This window comes from Hirundo rustica, chromosome 3, assembly GCF_015227805.2.
Source record: "Hirundo rustica isolate bHirRus1 chromosome 3, bHirRus1.pri.v3, whole genome shotgun sequence".
Lineage (NCBI taxonomy): Eukaryota > Metazoa > Chordata > Aves > Passeriformes > Hirundinidae > Hirundo > Hirundo rustica.
This window is the reverse complement of record NC_053452.1, coordinates 32,042,582-32,062,542: the sequence shown is the minus strand read 5'-3', so window position 1 is coordinate 32,062,542 and position 19,961 is coordinate 32,042,582. Positions and strand designations below refer to the sequence as shown.

Below are 19,961 nucleotides of genomic sequence, written 5' to 3'. Positions count from 1 at the left end.
CAAACAATCAGAAGGCTGAAAAGAATAGGACAACACAAGTGAGACATCACAGTGAAAACACTGGGAAGGCAGCATATGAACAGAAGGAAGTAGCAGGCTGGATGTGAGAGGGGATGTGATCGTCTGGGACAAGAAAATGAAAAGGGCTCCATAAGACCTCAGTACGGCTCATGGAGGTGGAGACCTCACCATGAAATACAAGTGCTTTCACTGGAGAAAAGCCAGGAGGACACAGTACCATAAAAACCTTTTCCAGTGTGTCTTTGTTTGAACCAGGACAGGGTTCATTTTTCACAGTAGTGTCACAACAAAGCATTTCCTTTTTGTGCTTGACAGACGTGGGAACAAAGCTTCCCTCTCTCCTCCTCTCTCTGCCTTTCCTTATTCAGTCCCTGCAACATTTCTAAGAGCCTTCCCATACATATGACTGGGCTACAGCAGGGCCTCGGTATCGTGCTCCTCTAAAACACAGCACTCAATAGTCACAACTATGTTGTGATGCTGCAAAACAGTAACAGCAGTAGCCAGTGGGGTATGAACCAAATTGGATGCACGTGTTTAAATTTGCATGGCACCCAGCTCCCTTCATGTCATAATTTAAAGCAGAAAAATTATTTTCCCTTTTCTTGATCCCTTTTAGTAGGAGCTCAATGAAGGACAGAACCAGATTCTAAGAGAATTCAATCTAAATCAAAAAAGATTACTTTTACATACTTGGCAAAAAGGAAAAAAACCTCAGCTTACTGGAGAAGGATAAAACCCACAGATTTGTTCACTGAGTTGCAGTGCTGATAATAGCAAAACTTGGCTCAGAGGGAAGATCTACTATGACATACTGCCTTCATTATTAGAGGCTCCCCCGGGTCCTGTATTATTATTAAGTACTGACAACGTGCTCCATGCGGTGTGAGTAACAAACAAAGGCTGTCCCACCCCAGAGAGCTCACAATCAAATGGAGACATAAACCTGGAGCCTACTGTGCAGAACGGGAGGAAAGAGACCCTTGAATCTTGTTAATTATTTTGTTTTCTATCTACAGTAAACAAAATTTTCCTTGCAAAATGCATTTACTTCCCAGCTACCACCGAATGGCACAAACCAGCAATTTTACACGTCCCCATCTTTCAAAAACGTTGAATGCGGGTGCTTTGCTGGGCGTGGATGAAAGTACCTGGCAACCCTGCTAAGATAATGTGCTCTTTAAAAACATCAAACTCCTTTCTCTAACCTTCTCCAACCAGTGATGTCTTCAGATTTCACTCAGTTCTCTCCCCCAGCCCCCAACCCCCAGTATGATTTCCCTTCAAATTCAGAAGCCCTGAAACCCACTTCTCTTCCCCTGCAGAGTTCATATGGTCCAAATGGCTTAGTTAGCGTGACAGGATGAAAGCCCTTCTGCAACACAAACAGCCATTGACTTTTCCCTGCAGCTCCTGCCTGGAGAGCTCTTCAGGTTATTCCCTTTGTTCCATACAACTGAGGAGGATGGAATTCCACTCGTTTGAATCTTTGGCCTACAAAATCTACGCCACCAACTAATGACTATAAGGCATTGTTCCCACTAAAACCCCATTCAAAACACTGAGCATGAACAGCCCAGCAGGGGCAGCAGGGCTGTGAAAGACCTTGGCTGTACCCCATCCCAGAGGTAAAAATGAACACTGAGCTGTGCGCTTGGCCTGCCTCTTCCATTCGGTGGAGAAGGTGCAAGACCATCAGGATCTGCCAATTTCATCTCTTTCAGCTCTTAATCAGCAAGGAAACATTGATGTATTTGCCATATGCTGGGGCTCCAGGGGAGCAGACCTTACCTGCCGGACTTCCAGGCGGTATTTGAGGATGGGATCCACAGCATCAGGCTCCTTCTGGGTCCACTGCAAGATGTAAGAGTAATTCTTGGATTGCTTCTGGCTCAAGGTGGGGTTGGGAGTGTCATAGTAAAACTCTGGGCTATAAGCTTTTGCTGGAGAAAAGAGAAAGAAAAAGAGAAGAGAGGGAGGGAGTAAAAGAGTGGGATCAAGGGGAACAAAAATTACAAAGAGTCGTGGTGAAAGTGGAAGAGCTCCACTCACCCAGCTTATCGACCTGCCTCTAACACAATGGACACCTTTACTGTTGCACTAATGTGCCACTATTTTCTATGAATCACCCCTGCTTTCACAGCCTAAACTGTTGGGAGGATTAGCAGCCCTGCAACACCAGCGGGACAGACCAACACCTGAGAAAGTGGAAACAACTTCAGTTCTCCATCTGGAACCAGCTCTAATCTTTTCTCTCTTGCTTCGTAGTTTAGATTGAAGTAACAGCTTTAAACTGGCATTTCTCCCATTTCATCTGCTGCTTTACAGAGACTCCTGCTAACAAACCCTGAGGAAAGATCATTTGGCCAGTAGGTCATAGGAAAAGTGTTATTTATCACACAGAGAGCGTGGCATTAAAAAGGAGACTTTGCTCCTTCTGCATCTCCCCTGCCTTGGCAACGCAGTGCTCCGGCCTCTTTGTAACACAACAGTCGACTCGGCAGCAAAGAGGACACTGACCTCAGCCTGGGTAAAAGCAGCAGGAGCTTTGGCAGGGGCAGAGATGTCTTTTTTAAACCCACGTCTCTCCTTAAAAACAAAGTGTAGCAGGAGAAGGGAAACACAGAAGGAAAGATGTACCAGAGAGAAAACGAGCAGTTCAGACAAGAAGGGACTTCCCGCCATTTCCCCAGCAGTTTCTGTTTTGAATCACTACCAAACAGAACTTGAAGGCTCCTGCCATGCAGCCCAGCAGCTGGCAGACTAATGCACAGGGAGCACAGGTAACTCGAGGTCTTACACACAACTGGTTTTGCCCTATTTGAAATTACGATCATTTCACCCAGTGAACTTCAATTTTTGGCAAGTCCTGTCCTGAGCCAGGCAAGAGTTGGAGCTGAAGGAAAGCTCAGGTGTCTCAGTTCAGGTCCAGTCTGAACCAGCAGAGACCAGAAAGATGCCTGGGCAGCAGGAGACGCTGGAGAGCAGAACAGGAATAAACACCATCTTCCCCAGGTCTGCTACACCTTTCCACTCGAATCACAGGCCCTGCCATTCCGTGTGGTTATAATTAGGCTCGACAGGACTCAATGTTTATTTTTTTATGAACTCAGATGTATAATATTGATATTTATTTCCAAGTCCTTTTTCTCTTATTATTTTTATTGACTTGAATTTTTGCGCAAGCGAGAAGTTCAGAACCACCTCAGAGACTAATTGCTGCTTATTCAAGTTGTATTGACTATAGAAGTCAAGCTTTATAATGGATTTCGAGACAAAATCAGAACTGATGATAATCATCATCTTGCATGATATTAATTTGTTATTAATTGACTTCAAGATGAAAATAGAAGTTGGAAAAAGAAAAGCACTTTTTGATAGAAATGCTGCTTATCAAAACACTTTCAGAACTTCCTTCTGGAAGCTTTTACTACTGCTGGAAAGTTTTGTCTTTTGCTTAAAGCTGATGAGAAGAACTGAAGATTATCTGCGTCTCTTTCAGGCTCTCCTGTGCTTGTGGCTAGTGAGGGAGCAGATGATGAACAGTTCGGGCTGCCGTGATAACTTCTTCTCAAAAGGAATGGGTGGGATGTCTCACTATCCTTCCAAAACATCTTGGAAAGTTAATCACTCATCCATAGAAGGAAATAATCCCATCAGATACATGTACTGCATTTTCAGTGCACCTGAACACCCCACAGTCAAAAATGAGCCACCTTCTGTCACAGAAGGTTTATAGTATTTTTTTTCCACATAGAAGAAATGGAAACAAAAAAAGAGCATGTCATTTTCTCTGCTCAAACAGGAAGGCTGTGGCTGATGGGAATTAAAACTCCAGCAATCTTGGGTCCAAGTAGAGCAGTCTTGTCACTGGAGTATTTTTCAGTCTGCTCTACAGGCTTTGAAGGTCTAATAAATTTGTAACTATCCAGGACACAGGCAGTGATGCCTGATGTTGAACTGCTACCATCAAATATCAATGTCTTGGGAAAGGAGAAGGGATGCAGGAAAATAAAGAGTTTCTGCTTTCCCAATCAGTGCTCTCTAGGCATGAATCCTGCTTTCTGCTGAGGGGATCTTATCTCAGGCACAGCATGGCACACGGGGTGCCAATACGTATTTGCTGCTGCCGCCAGCAACAAATTCCTGGGAGCATTCCCAGGCTTGACAGGGATGCAGTTTTCTGTGATGGCTCAGAGAGGTTTGCTGTCACTTAGTGATGTGAGAGTTACAAGCATACGAAAAGGATAGAGAGGGTAGAGAGGGCCACAGCTCTCAAGCAAAATTCGCTGCCAGACAAATGCCAGGAAATCTCAAGGGGTGAGAGCAAGGTCATGAAAAGGGACACAAATAGTAGAAGTAGTTGGGCTTCCCCCACTTCTGTAAGCATCCCAGAGTTACAGCATACCTGAGCTTTCCCAAACCCTAGGAAAAATCTGCTTCAAAATCAGGACTCTCTGGATGTTATCCATTCTCATTTTTTCAACCCAGGCTTGAAAAGTATTATAAATTAGCCCTGGACTCAAATCCAAGTATTGGGACTGAATTTATTGCTTATTAAGGCAACTTCATGGCAGAGCTTTCCTAGGAAACTGTGCCCAAGTCAGTTCTGGGGTCATGGGAAAAGCAGATTTAATGATCAGCTGGAGAGGCCAGGTCAGATGTGCAGTTTTAGATGCTGTAAGTCTGCCATCCCTCTTTGCAGTTGCAGGGGCTAGAGAGTACTCCTGTTGCAGTGGATGATGGATTCAAAGAAAACTGTGAGCAGCAAATCCACTGTGTACTACTGTCCATTCCCAGCTCATGTTTTTTCTAGAAAGCACTGTGAGATGCAGACAGACAGGAGTCATAGGGAAGGCACAGGAATACATAATACAGTTTTTGTTTCTTTGCTTTTAAAGAGGAAATCAGATAGTTTGGAGCTTGTTGGAGAGATGTACAGAGCTTTTCACTTCCCCTTTGTCAATACTTATCAATGATACAGGTTGTCGAAGATTGAAAGCTGATGGCAGCCTTGAGTTTAAGCCCTGTGAGTGGTGAAACACCGCTAAAATGTAACAGTGGCTAGCACTTAGCTGCTCCAGGTCCATCTGCCAGAATGATGGAGACAGATCTCCCTGCTGGCTTATGGAAAATCATTCCCCCTGAACAGAATGCTGAGCACAGAGGAAGCCACAGAGGCACTGTACTGGCAAAGTTTTATGAGGAGCAAGCTTCCCATGACCCCATCCAACAGCTTGCTCTGACGTGCATTCCGTGACTTACCAGACACCTGGAAGAGACAGGCGGAGACCCCCACGTCATTGGAAATGCTGCACTCGTAGCTCCCGCTGGTCTCCCGGCTGACGCTGTCCACCTTGAGCTCCGAGTAGTCCTGCTGCTCTGCCAGGGGCTGCGCCAGGAGGCTCCCATTGAAGCGCCAGACGGAGGTGGCCACCTTCATGGGGCTGCCCTTGAGCATGGTGCAGCGCAGGGTGACGCTGTGCCCCATGCCCTGCCGAACGTCCTGGAAGGCCGGCTCCACGACGGGGGGGACTGCAGACCCAAGAGAGCAACAGACAGGGATGCCATCAGGGAACAGCTGCCTCACCCAGCACCATCACCCCGACCAGCTCTGACAAGACAGGTACCTATGATTTCCAAGCCAGGATCCATCACATCAAAAGCAACGCTTGTCTGACATTCACTTCTGACTGGGCTGGGGCCACATTCTACCTGCCTGCCACTTATGAGGTAGGGGTAACCTTCAGCAAGTACTCGTCCCACACTGAGCACTGCCTGAAGGACCTAGCAAGCTCTGCCCTCTCATGTGAGAAGTGCAACACCAGCAGCCGTATCACTGCTCAGATGCAACCCCCAGATCTAATCAGAATGACTGGTCCTCTTACACAGCATAAAATGCGCTCTCTGAGCAGGCAGGTAAGGTCCCAAGCAGTCATTTATTCGTGTCAGTGTTTGGCAGGGTTATCAAGGACACTGTGTTTAGATAGAGGGATCTGCACTGGCTCTCCCCACAGACCTGAAGGGGTTTTGGAGGGCATCTCCCAAATACATCAATACAACACATCACGGACTAGCTACAGGGACTCTGGGTCCTATTTTTATCTCTGGCAACAACTCCCTGATGTTGGGAGGTGAGTCACATCTATCCATGTCAGCTTCTCTGCCAGTAGTGTGAGAATGGGAATGGGGAAGTGTGTTCACCTCCTCGGCAAAGGGAGATTACTGTATACTTTTCAGTTCTTCAGCTCTTGCAAAAATTTATGGGAACCTCATGATTTGGGCATGGTTGAGCCACAGCAAGGATAAAGTCGGACTGGTATTGTTTAGGTTATTCCTTATTTAATGAAATGAGAGAGGACCTTAATCTCCACTGCCTCCGACAGACATGTTTCACTTGCAATAAACTCTTAATTAAAACATTACAGCATGGGAATAACCAGAAGCTCTCCATCTAAAATGAGAAAAGCTTCCTGAACACAAAACAGCTGTTAGCCTGAATGTAAAAGAGAGAGAACTGATTTATAGGAGCTTCAGCACAATCACAACTGAACTTCTCTAGGTTCAAGCATTCTTCCACAGACACTTTCTATGCCCTATGGATTGACGGAGCATCTGCCTCCACTAAAGGTCCATGGAGTTGCCAAGCACAGCCAGGCCCAAAGACCTGCAACACCCAGCATCTGCAGCGCCACAGACACAGGTCCACCAACAACCATGGGTCACTTAGCATCTCTGCTGCCCTGAACAGAGCTATGCTGGGAAGGGCTCCAGCACACCAGTCTCCTCCCATAGCCCGACCCCAGCAAGACCCAACAGCTCTGTGACACTACTGACACCTCTATCTTCACCACAGATGAAGGTGGCGCGTGCACCGTCCCACAGGTGGGCATGCAGTGTCCCATCTCCAGGGGGCACAAACACATCTGTGGGTAGCCTGTGTACAATCATCCCCATCATCCCCTCCACTTGGCAGCCTTTGTTTGACGCAGCTGATTGTTTTCACGGTACCTTGTTCCCAACTCTAAGTCTCTGGTGGATTAAAAGCAGCCCTTGCCTGAGCTGAGGCTGCCGTGCTGAGTGGCATGGTCAGCTCATTACTGATGGCTTTCCTGGGGATGTGTCTCTGCCAGTGCTTCAAGTGCTGACTTGCCTTTGGCTCACACGTCTCCCACCTCACAGTGAGAATAATGTGAGAAGTTGTTTGATTAGACCTAGTGCCATGCATGTGTCATCTCCATCCCTAGCTGCTATCCCATTTCTTCGGTCACATCTGATCCTTAATTGAAGCCAGTGGGGTCTCACATTATAATCTGGGCCAGCTGGTGATACAGGGAAAAGAAAGAAAAAAAGGGGAAAGAAGAGAAAAAAGAAGGCTTGAAAAAATGTCACAGCCACTTCAGATGTACTCAGAGCAGTCTGTCTCCTGAGGAGGAGAGAGAAGGGTGGGAAAGCAGCTTCCCTTGCTGCATCTAGCTGTGCCAAGTATGGGGCTGGGACAGAGGAAAAGGTCTGAAACTGGACAAAGTGCCACCTGCAAGGACATGTGCTGCTAGGAAAGTGCCCTCCTGGACCTCACTGTGGGAGTGTCTGGGGCCAGTAAAGGGTCACAGAGGAACAAGGCTGGGATGCTCCGGAGGCTTCCTTAGGTCACTGGAACAGCAGGGCAGCCAAGGATGCAGAAGATATTTAATCTTCTTCAGCTGGAAAATGGGATTTACTTGATTTGCACTGGGACAGGCTCCAAGACCTGTTACCATGTTACCGTCTTGCAAAGGGAATGTCTGAACGTGTCCATCAATTAAAAATTGATTACATTTTCTCCTCTTGTCTCTGGCACTAGGAAACACCCAATGAGCATTAACTCTGCAGGTAGTCCTGGAGCTCCTGGGTTTTCTGGAGAGAGAGCTGAAGCAGGTTATCCCACCACTACAAAGTATAGAGAACTAAACCAAGGGTCAGTTATTCCCCAAGGTTCCCAATGGATTTGAAAACAAAGGAAGGTCAACAGAAATTATAGAGCCAGACAACAGCTCTGGCCTCCAGCGCCTACTGGGGAGTTCACACTTGTTCAAGGAGGTTATACACAAAAGGCAGACTCACCACAGAAGCAGGAATTCGGTCCCTGAAACCTCATCACTAACAACACAGCCTTTTCTGTTTCTGTTCTTTTTCCCTGGCTTAAAGGCAAAAGAAATCTTGTTTAAATGAGCTGGTGCTCCTGCTCCCCAGAACTAGGAACTGAACAGCTCTGGTACACACCTGAGACGGGGGCTGTCTTGGAGGAGTGATCTGTGAGCACTGCACAGACACCTTTAGGGAGCTGCAGAAAGGATAATGATTTTCAAGGTGCCTCTTATACCCACAGGGAAGCAGCATTCCTGCTGGCTGTAAGGAAGTTGTATTTGGCTATTCTGGCTTGCTAAGCTGCTATGATGCTCTTTAAGTTTTTAGTCCAGTTCCAAAGGTGAGTCCTCATCCAGAGGCTCCTCAAATGCCTTTCTGTATCTCCCTTGAAATCCAGCACCTGTATCAGAAGTGCTCTTTTAAGCATCCTCCACATTGCAGGCAGCGAGTTGCTATTTCTGTGCTTCCAGAAGGTAAAAATACCTCTGTGCACACAGAGAGCTTCAGGATCCCCTGGCAAGAAACATCAAACCCATACGGACAATTACTGTTCTCTCTCAGCACACAGCTTAACTCCAGAAGAGCTCACTGGCAAGAGCAGTGATGAAAGGGGTAAAGAGGCCACACTGAAGTGAGGGTCCTCCACCAACCTTCTTAAGAAGTGGCTGTTGCGAAGCAGAAGGCAGGGTGGTCTGCTTTTGCAGCAGAATTAGCTAGTTAGGAGCAATTCCAATCAGCCAAACACAGGCAGCCTACTCCAGTGTGCCAGGCAGCCTAAAGGAAAGCCGGGCTGCAGGCAGGTCCTCGCTGCGAGCCAGAGCAGATGCTCTGCACCAAAGAGCTGCTAAGCTAATGCTGCTCACAATGATGAAGGGCAGCAGTGAGGGAGGTACAACAGCGAAATGTCAAGCACCAAGGAGTGTTGCTTTGTGTCCCAATAACCTCTTACTTCCTTAGTTTTACTGAAAATAACCAGAACGGAGATGTTCATCCTGCTACGTGACTGAGAAGTGCACTGCCTTCTCACAGTTTAGAGTTATGGTCTACTTGGTTTAAGTCTGTTTTAGTTTTAGCCTTGGGAAAGGGTAAAACTAGACCAGGGCTCTTCCTTACAAGAGCCAAAGAGCTCAATGGAGAGATCACAGTCTCTCACTGTCACTGTGCTGTCCTGCTTGGGCATAGCTCAGCAAGGTGTGCTTGGCCCTCGCAACGCTGTCAGATTGCTCCAGGTTCCCACCAAATTCAGATGCCTCCAGAAAGCAGAGATGTTTCTTTAACCAGTGATGAAGTCAGAGCATCCCAGGATAGCAGAGATGCACTTTGAAGTATTTTCCTTGTCAGGTAAATAGAGGAAAAAAAAATTCCCCTAAATTAGAAACTGGCAATGTTGTCATGAGGATGCTCAATCCAGTATGGATGAAAGGCAAAGAAAAGCTCCTGTTGGAGTGGACTCATGCACAGAAATCAGTGACAAGTTTCAGGACAAACCAGCATCTGCAGAACAAGGGAGTATTGAGTGAACAGTCCTCACACAAATCCATCAGGCAATAATTGAGAAGGCTGAATATCCTAGACACCACAGGACAAACTACTATACAAGACACATGCAAACTCTGCTTCCCCACTGCAGTTTGGTAACTGTGAATAGCATAACCTCATCAAATCTCAAATGCTGGCTTGTTTTGGAAAGGTTGTTAGAGCTTGGGAGCTCCCTCATAATCTGCTTTCTGACTCACAAGCAGCCTTGTTCCCCATGTAGCCACGTACAGCTGACAACAGCCATCTCTGTGGGTGGTGAGCTGCCAGGGCTGTACGACCAGTGTGTGCAGCTGCCATGGGCTGCTACCTTCTTATTTTGCTACAGGAACTTACTTCCCACAACACCTCCCCTGCTGCAAAGGGCACCACAGCACAGCAACGTCATGGGGAAAAGGAGAGGCACGAAGAGAAAGATACCCTAATCAAGGCCACACACACACACACACATCAGACAAAAGCAGGGCAGGAGTCCTGTATCCCAGATATTGGGACCCATATCCTGGTCTTTCCACTCTTAGCCCAGTCTTCTTTGTCTGTGAGAAACACCCTCTCCTCTATCCTCCAGAACCAGTCTTCACATTTTTATTAAATCTAGACAGCGCAGCACATAACACAAGTGAGGAAAATAGCAAGTTGTGCTAGATTAGGAAGCTGCTTAATTTCAACACCTCTCATCCCACCGTACCTGACTGACTACCTCAAAGCTTAGCCATGCATCCCAGCTGCAGTGGGACTCCCCACACTGGTGTCATGCCCCTTGGTGAGCCCCAGCTGACCACTCATCTGTAGGATTAACATTGCAAACAACACACAGATAACATGGCATGAAAGACTGCACATAGTGGTTAGTGACAATTCTTAGCTGTGTCTTGTTATCCCAAGAAGCTAATGACAACAGGAAGTAATTTCTCTCTCTAGACAGCAAATCAGCGCAGGCAGGTATTTGGACCTTGTGAGACCTATATGAGTCTATCCAGCATTCATTTAATTTCTTACAGGTATCCTTTTGCAGTCATACTGGATGCAGTCCAGTCCAATCAGAAGATTGCAGTCCAATCTTGTCTAGACAACCAAAGCCACCTCAGCAAAGGATGCCTCCCTTTTTCAGCCCCCAGTCCCATAATCTAGGGTAATAAAGATACCACAGACAGCAAAGATACCGCAACCCTTTTCTCACAGCAGGTAGAAAACTCCATGGTTTCAGTTCCAGGAGAGACCAGAACTCTATACCCAAACAAGAGAGAAGCTCTTTTATGGCCACAAGGCTGGGAAATCACAGCTGAGCAATTGCACCTATACCCCACACCCTAGGAACACACATTAGGCACCAACAGTTTTCCATGTGGAGACAAATATCCAACCCATATTTTCAAGCCCAGTCTCATATGCTTGTTTAATATATAATTGAGTAGTTAGAAGAAGGGATATCCAGGAAGGCTTGCTCAACCTGTTTCAGCTAAAAGCCAAATCTCATTATTTTTATCTTATATGACTTTTGCCTTTGCACTTCAGCCTCTCCATTTATGAAGATATAAAACGTGTGTTTTTTGCATAGTGCTTGAAAGCCAAGTTGCAAATATTGTTATTTATAAGAAAACAAATTTGTTTGAGTACATTTAATACTAGACAAGTGAGTGCAGGGTCTGGAGAGGCAGGGCTCAGAGAATGCTTAGTTCTGTGCTAGTTGACTGCTTTTAAAAGAAAAGCAAATGAAATGCATTCACTACTAGCTTTTCTGCTCTCCTCTCCCCTGAACTTTCCAAGCCAATTAACTCAATCAGTCTTCACCTATTAATAAAGAGGGATTTACTAAAGGATTTCCTCTTCTGCATGATGAACTGTGCTGATTAATACATGAGACCTCTTGCTTGCTTTACAGACTGCTTTGAAGAAAGTCCACCCTGGGTGGGAATTTCCAGACCTTTAGCCTCACAGATATGCCTCCTCAAAAAAAGATCTGTCCCAGACATGCTGGAATGCCACTCAGACTCACTGCCCAATTAATTCACGCTAATAAGACACTACAAAGACAAGTATTCTTCTGCAGTATAAAGCCACCTCATTCCCATGCCTCACTTACCTTCTAGCGCCTTGTTTTAAAACAGTACACTCCCCTAATTGAAAAAGATAAGTAGAAAAAGCATGTACAGAAAACACATACGCATTTATATGTGAAATGCACGCTGCTAAGCCTCCCCCCACCCACATACCACCCAATCAGCAAAGTGGTTCACAGGAGAAATATAGAGGGTGAGAGTGGACATTTCAGAACTGTGAACTTCAACTACTGCCAGAGCAATGGCATAAACCCAAACTTAGATTTTTTGTTGTTGTTGTTTTTTCACACACTAACATGAAAATATTTTCTCTAGCTCACAACCAAGTTTGCTAATTATAACACGGTGAAGCAGCATGACAGCCAGGGTGGATCTGCCCACCCTTCATTCTCCCGCCCACCCATGTACCCGAAAGAGGGGAGCCCTCCCATGTGCAGCAGTGCCAGACCACCAACGCTTCGCTCAGGTTCTGCCTGTCTTCTACAAGATAACGGGGTGTCACCTCACACCCAAGCATCTGTTATTACATGCCTCTGTTTAACAGATTGGGCTGGCAGTGACACGCTGCTCCCAACAGCATATAAATAGTTCAGATGCAAACATTCACTAACAGTCAACCAACGATATTCTTTCCCCAAAAGCGTCCTACGTGCATTAACTTTTGGAAGAGAAACAGTTGTCTTACTATTCAATAATTCATAGGTGAGCTACTCAGCTGGGCAGTTCTGGGAATAAAGCAACTCACTGCCAGTGCAAACTAAGGGAAAAGAAAAAAAAAACCCAAAATCAACCCCAGAAAAAAGAATAAATTAAATTCTTCCAAAGCAAAGAGTCCACATCTTTCCTCTTACTTCAGAGCTTATAATTAATTTTTCTTACCATCTAACCTAATTCCCTTGCTGTAGTTTAAGCCTACTGCAAGTCCTTCCCATAGGTGTCTTCATGTCCTAGTAATCAACTCTGTACTACCCCCACGGTGTAAAGAAGGTAAAATAGAGGGAAAACAGCCAACTTATGAAGTTCATCATCCTAGGATAGGCCTTCCACATTCCTGAGAAATATTTGGAACCAGCTGGGAAAGGACTGATAACCTCCCCTCCCAAGGTTGTCAGCAAACCTGGTGCTAGCTGAAGCAGGACTTTAAAGCCCAAATTGATCACATTTTTCTTCACTGAAACACTCATCTTAGGAATTCCACCTCCCTCCAAGGCTACTGAGTGAGAAGGACATCTCCAGAGGATGATTCAGATGGCAGGAATTCCTAGCTGGCATACCAGCCTCTCTCCTGTACCCACACAGGGAGCTTAAGGAGATGCCAGCCCTCACAGCTCTGCTAGGTGGGATGAATGCAGAGCAAAGCAGATTCATCGAAGTGGCCAGTGCCCCCCCTTCCATATGAACGTCTTGTGAACTCCCAGCGCACCTTGTTTGATGAGATGATCAGCAAGCTGAGTCTAATACACACCTGAAACCTGGGCAGTGTATCCTGCTCTTGGACAGGAGACACCTCCCGTGCTCCAACTGCTGCGTGCCACAGCAGAGCTCACCTGGGCAGGAAAACAGACGCCAGCCTGCACAGCTCCCACAGCAAACACAGTGAAAAGTCTTTGGACTCCAGGAAATGTCCAGTTGGTGCCACCACCAGGACTCATGTCCAGAGTACGCAGCTGCCTCCTACAAGGAATTGTCTGAATTCTCCCTTGTCTCCTGGAGGCTCTCACCCCAACCTCCTCCCCAGAGGAGCTACTGGGCAGAGGTGACTGCTGATTCTAAGCATCAAACCAATAGCTCCTGTTCCACTGCCAGCTGCCTTAACAATTCAATTACTTCCATATATTTACATCCCTTTAATGAAAGAACTGAAATTTAAAAGCAGGGAGGCTGCAGGAGAAAAGTACCTCTGAGGACTGTAATCCTGTCGAAATGAAGAGCCCCTGCTTTAGAAATGCAGTTATTGTCAGGGCTGCAGGGGATCAGAGGCTTCTGCTCACAGCTGGACTACAGCACTACCTCACCTTCTGTTTTCAGTTGGAAAACTAAATTGGAACCACAAGACAATCCCTCCACAGCTGCTTTCCAAACAGGCAGGCAAAATGAGAGACAGCACAGCCAGAATCAGAAACACTGATTAAAAAATCAGACCTGCTGTAATGTTGGTGTGGTGGGATCAGAGATGGAAAGGAGAGAGATCAAGTCAGAAAAAGTCCGGTAGGGGAAGGAAGGCCACCCAAAGCAATTAATATAATCAAATACTAACCAGCACTCCTTCATATGTTTACCTTGAAGTCTTTGTTTGCAGTAGTAAGCAAAAAAGATGCATGGGGCAAAGCTAGACCAGGAAGAGTTAATACAGTGGTTCACCATTCATCTACAGAATGGAAAGAGGATAAGCTTCCCCACACAAAACAGGCTGCTCTTCAGCTTCACCTTCAGGCCTAGCAGGGAACTTGGGCCAAGGATGAAGAATTCTGCATAGAGAAGTGCTCAGTTCTCCATCACTTCTCTGTATTCTAACTCAGAGTTCTGCTGCCAGTTGTTTAATATCCTGCTCTACTAACTGCCATCATTACCCCATTTTTCCATCCTTCACCCTTGATTGGTCTTGATTCAACTGAGGAAGATGATGACAATGAAAACGTAACTGTTCAGAAAGAGGCTGAAAGGATGTTCAAACTAAAAGATTTATGGCAAACGTTCAGTCTCATAGATGAAACAGCTGAGGTCAACAGATATCAAAGCAATTTTTTCCATAAGAATTAATGTAACAAGGGGGGCAGTGCATACAGGAACTCAAGAAATGCATGAAATTTAAAACACGGGATCAGTATATATATAGCATAGAGAAAGGAGAGGCAAGAACATTTTTTACTGTAAGCATTTTTACTGTCATTCTGTGGATGGTTACTGCTTCATCATTGTCATCATCGTTTTCAGATGAATCAAGGCAGATCAAATCAATCATGGGCAAAGGATGGAAAAATGAGGATGGGTTCAGGAGGTCTTCAGATGAAATGGCTGAGATCTTTCAGAACAGTGGCTGCCTTCATAAAGCCAGCTGCCAAACAGCCACCTTCTCTGCCATCTACACATCCTGTTTTTCCCCTCCATCCTTCATACCATTACCTGCACACATTTAAAATGTCTGACATCCATAAGGACCTTTGTCCAACTCTCCTCTATTAATTAATTACGTAAAAAATCTGTCCTATTACTACTGTCATGGCTTTTCATGAGGGTGTCTTCAACAGATTGCTGGTTACGGAGAATCATCTCCCTGCACTTTATTCCAAAAGATGCTGCCTGCCTTTGGAGACAGAAGAGGATCTGGCAGTCCCATTTCTTCAGGAACGGGTGGTGTCACCCACCTCAGAGAATGATATGGACTCCAGCGATAGAGGACTTACTCCTGCACTGGAAACCTCCTGTCTTCTCTCAACACCAGCCCTGTGTTTCCCAAGGCACACCAGCCCCGCTGCTGAAGCAGGTGCAGCCCTGTAGCTCCCATCTTTCCCTGCATGAGGGAGACCACTTCCCCTTCTGACAGTCACAGGTGCTGTGGGCTCCCAGAAATCACCTTTCAGGGCTCGGGGTCTCTTCTGCAGCAGACAGCACAGAAAGGAGGCCAGCAAGAGAACTGGCAATTGTTCAAGTACAGCAGCCTGCTCCTCAACCTCCCCATCTGGCTATCGGCTCTGTCCCATCTCCTCTGGACTGGGACCAGGAGAGGGAAATTTATTAACAGTCCCACTCACTGGATAAATCTGATCTGACATTCTGTTTTCCATGACCGACCTCAAACTGGGCCAGTACAGCAGGAACTCTTTGGATGAGCAGCATCCCTGCAACATGGTCACTTGCCTGTCTCATACTGACACTTCTTTGCATTGGCCGAGGAGAGCTTCGGCTGCAGCCAAGGTGATATGCAGGACAAGTGGGAAGGACACACTCTATTTCTTCTCCCAATTCCTGGATTTTGGTCCAACACATCTGAAGTTAGTTCCATAAGTTTTCACTATTCTCATTCTCAACTCTCCTGGGACACAAAAGTTAAGGTTTTTACCTTCCTCATTTTGACCCACTGCATCAAGATCTGAAAGTGGATCCTGGCCTGAGTCAATCCATCAGCAGTCATCATTCTGAGGGGCTGCACAAGCACACACTGCAATACAAAATCCTGGTCCTCCCACCCTCTCCATAATAAATAACAATGCCTCCCAGAATCAGCTATCCCAGGTAAAAAAAAAGACATTTTAAACCAGTTTCAGCAACATTTGCTGAGACATCCCACTGTAGTGGGCATGAAGTAAACATAATTCTGCATACAGTTTTGGAAAGAACCTGCACAGACTTAAATCTGGAAATATGTGCGGCAAACCCTGTGATACAAGCCAGAGAAGAAGGAAAGACAGGCTATGTCTGTTTGTAAGACTCTAGCTAGGTCTAAGTGATGTAACCTGATCTGAATTAAACAATGGAAAAATGGCAGACTAACAACAGATCACAAAAATCTTAAAAATTACACAGAATGTAGTGTAAAAGATGTGAGAAAACTTCAGCTAGACCTTTGAGGGGAAGTTTGTGGTAGCACCTTGTGAATACCAGAGGAGACAAAAGTGTTCTGTACCCTCCATGCATGCACTGCTTATGGAGGTACAAACACAAACCAATTGGACCAACCTAAGCAGATGAAATCTCAGAACAAACAGCAATAAACCTTTTTATTCCTCACTGATTCCATGAAAAAACTCATGGAAGATGAATGTGGGATGAAACCTTCCAAGTTAAAAATGAATGATGATTAATATAGTTTTACGGGTCCTTGGCAGACAAACCGGGTAGTGTTTGAGAAAGCACCAAGAAAAGTAACTATCTTGTCATAACATCCTCAGGCTTTGGAAAGAACCTGGCTTGCTTCCACACGACAGACTAATTGAAGATGTAATACTACTCAAATGCAGCCCACATTAAGCAGATTAAAAACACATTAACTGAAAGAGTTCAAAAAGAAATTTTAAATGGCTGCACTCACCATTGGGAACTCTCTAGTGAGAGAGAACACCTACTGTAGGAAGACATCTCTAGAAAGAACCCACATGAAACTCTTAAACTGATGCTATTTCACATCTCCGTCAAGGTCAGAGATCCAGAGAGCAGATTGGCAAGGCGAAAGTATATAGATTATAAAGCACCCTGTTGGCTGCATAGCCAACATCGCACATAACCACCTGTAGTGTCTGGATGACCTTACATCTGTTTGCAGCTGGTGTGACTGGGGGCACACTTTGGCACGTCTGTGGCATGTGGCTTGGGCTTGGCTTCCTTCCTTCCCACACAAAGGCAGTGATAACTGACAATCATCATCCCTAAGCAGGGATGTGTCAGGTTAAGAAGCAACATTTCTAGAAAATACAAAGTACATAGAAGTAAATAACACACTAAAGAAGTACCTCTTACAGGACAATTTGGCTTGCCTGATGGAACAGCCTTTTGGTAACTTCATTCAATTTGTCCTGGATATTCGCAGAACCATAGAAAATTTGGGGTGGGTAGGGACCTTTAAAGATCATAATGAAAACATTCTTGAAAGCAAACTGTTGAGGGAAGAATGTGTCACTCTTGCAAGGAAAGAAACAATGACTCCAAGAGGAGCCTGAGTTAATGTAACCCATTAACATCAGCTTTCAGCATAATTCTGTAGTCCAAAGATGTCCAAATCCTTGGATGATTCAGCCAAAGTTTACTAAACATATTGTGAGATGGGCATCACATCTGTACTGGTGAGATAATTTTTGAAAGCCTGTTTAATACGTGTGGCCATGCTGACAGAATGATGTTGAGAAAAAATGAGAAGAGGGCTATAAAAATAAATATAGGGCTGGAAAACATGCTTGGTGGTGAATGGCTAAAGAGACTCTTTCTGGATTGCATACTGAAAAGGCTAAGAGATTACTTGTTCTGGTGTCTGAGACTAAATGAGGAAGAGAGGGGTGATAACAAATAGCTCGTTATGTGAGAAGACAAAGGCATAAAAAGAGCTTGTAGTTGGAAACTGAAATGAGACTTAGATTAAGTGATGACAACTGAACCATGTGGGCAAAAAACCACTGGAACAACTTAGTGAGCAACACACTGAATTCTCTGTCACTACAGGGTATGAGGAGATGCTGCACTGAAAATGCACAAATATTCCAAGTTTAGATGCACAAAGGTAAACTCTCTTTGTTCCTCAACTCCATCAGTGATAGCACTACACTTGGCATATAAATGTCTCCTGTCCAGACAAACAACACAAAATGGTTAGAAAGAGATTCAGAGCTTTTGCTTTTTCACAGTGATTGGGAAGCTGAATCACAGTATTTTGGATAAGCAGATCGGAGCACATAAGCTTCTCCAGAGGGCTTTTTAAAAGAAAAGAAAAGAAAAAAATCCCACACAAACACAAAACCCAATCTCTTTAAAATCTGTAGGTAGTTTAATTTGCATTTTTTCATTTATACTTGTAAGTTGGTTCCTAGAAAGTGAATCAGTAAGTGGGTAAGTGAAAACTTACCCACTTCTATGCATAAGTTTGGACTTTTGCAGAGCTTCATTACAAGTAGCCGAAGGGGAAGAGAAAGATTTCCAAACCACAAAACCCTATTTTGAGTTGCTTTGTTTTCCTCTGATGGAGCCAAACTGCCGCCATTTTCTTATCCCGTTAGATCCACTATAGTCTCCAGCAACCCACCTTAGATGGAGGGCTGCTCACTTCCCTCAAGCCCCATTTCTCCATTTTACAGCATGCCAGAATGTTGGCTGAAGGGCCTGCATTATGCATAAACTATGAACTGCTCAGAAAATCCCAGCAGACTTAGCGCACTAAGCTCATCTATATTGCATTAAGTTATTAGCTACTGTATTCTAGCTTGTGATTAGAACAGTGGAATATCTCCTTGCAATAAGCACTTTGTAAGGAAAATCCCTGTTCTGTGCAAATGCTACTGTCATTCATTGTTCTCTTGACCTCAGTCACAGCCGCTGTTGAGAACCTCTGTTAGTTTTGGCACTCCAAACAATTCCTTCTGTGAAATGCTCGGCCAAATGGGGTCCAGAGTTGGAGCACATTTGCATGAGATTTGCTGCACTCATTTCAATCATGTGACAGCAGGTCACAACAGACCAAGAATTTTATTTTTCCTTCTGCCTCCTTCTAATCCGGGTCACCTGTAGAACTTGAGATTTCAGTCTCAATCCCAAACTGCAATTTTGGTCTAGCAGTAGGTTTAGGGTTCAGAGAACCACGAAGGCTACAGCTACAGGGATACTGGGACTGGAAAAGGCATGCCAAGGAGAGCACAACACTGCACCAACATTGATCTCACCACATCTTTCTTAATCTGGCCCCATGGTACTGGGGACCTCAGGCTCTGTCCAAAGCTGCACTTAGTGGTGGGGTTCAGAGAAGCAAAACACCTACAGCTCCAAGGACACTGGGGCTGGAAGTCTGCATTTCCAGGAATCAAAAAAATCCAGTCACAAGTGCTGTTCCCCAGGGCTCAGTGTTGAGGACAGCTCTGTTTAATCTTTATCGATGATCTGGATGAGGAGATCGGGGGCACCCTCAGTCTGTTTGCAGACACACCAGTTTGTGTTGGAGTATCAATATTCTGGAGGGTAAGAATGTCCTGCAGACGGATCAGGACAGGCTGGATCGATGGGCCAAGACCAGTTCTATGAGGGTCAACAGTGTGAAGTTCCAGGTGCTGCCCTTGGGTCACAACAACCCCTTGCAGCACTACAGGCTGGGGCAGAGTGGCTGGAAAGCTGCCCAGCAGCAGAGGAGCTGGGAGTGCTGATCAAAAGCAGCTGAACATGAGCCAGGGTCTGCCCAGGGGGACAAGGAGGCTGATGGCATCCTGTCCTGGATCAGCAGTGGTGTGGCCAGCAGGAGCAGGGCAGGGATTGTCCCCCTGTACTGGGCACTGGTGAGGCCTCACCTTGAATCCAGTGCTCAGTTCTGGGCCCCTCGCTGCAGGAAAGACACTGGGGTGTTGGAGTGTGTCCAAAAAGGCCAACAGAGCTCATGAAGGGTCTAGGACATCAGTCCTGCTGGGAGTGACTGAGGGAGCTGGGGTTGTCCAATCCGGAGAAAAGAAGGCTCAGGGGAGACCTTATTGCCCTACAATTATCTGAAAGGAGGCTGTGGCAAGCTGAGGGGCATGTAGTGATAGGATAAGA

General features: G+C 45.6%; 1 protein-coding gene across 4 annotated transcripts in view; it reads right to left on the bottom strand.

Annotated features, from left to right (window-relative positions):
* MDGA1 (MAM domain containing glycosylphosphatidylinositol anchor 1) overlaps positions 1-19,961 on the bottom strand; it is a 165,643-nt gene that overhangs the window by 67,311 nt on the left and 78,371 nt on the right. For all 4 annotated transcript variants that reach the window (XM_040059100.2, XM_040059099.2, XM_040059096.1 and 1 more), the window contains 2 exons: positions 5,287-5,556; positions 1,813-1,964 (listed from right to left, as the gene is read on the bottom strand). In XM_040059100.2, the coding sequence (XP_039915034.1) occupies positions 1,813-1,964; positions 5,287-5,556 (422 nt within the window). The remainder of the gene's footprint in view (positions 1-1,812; positions 1,965-5,286; positions 5,557-19,961) is intronic.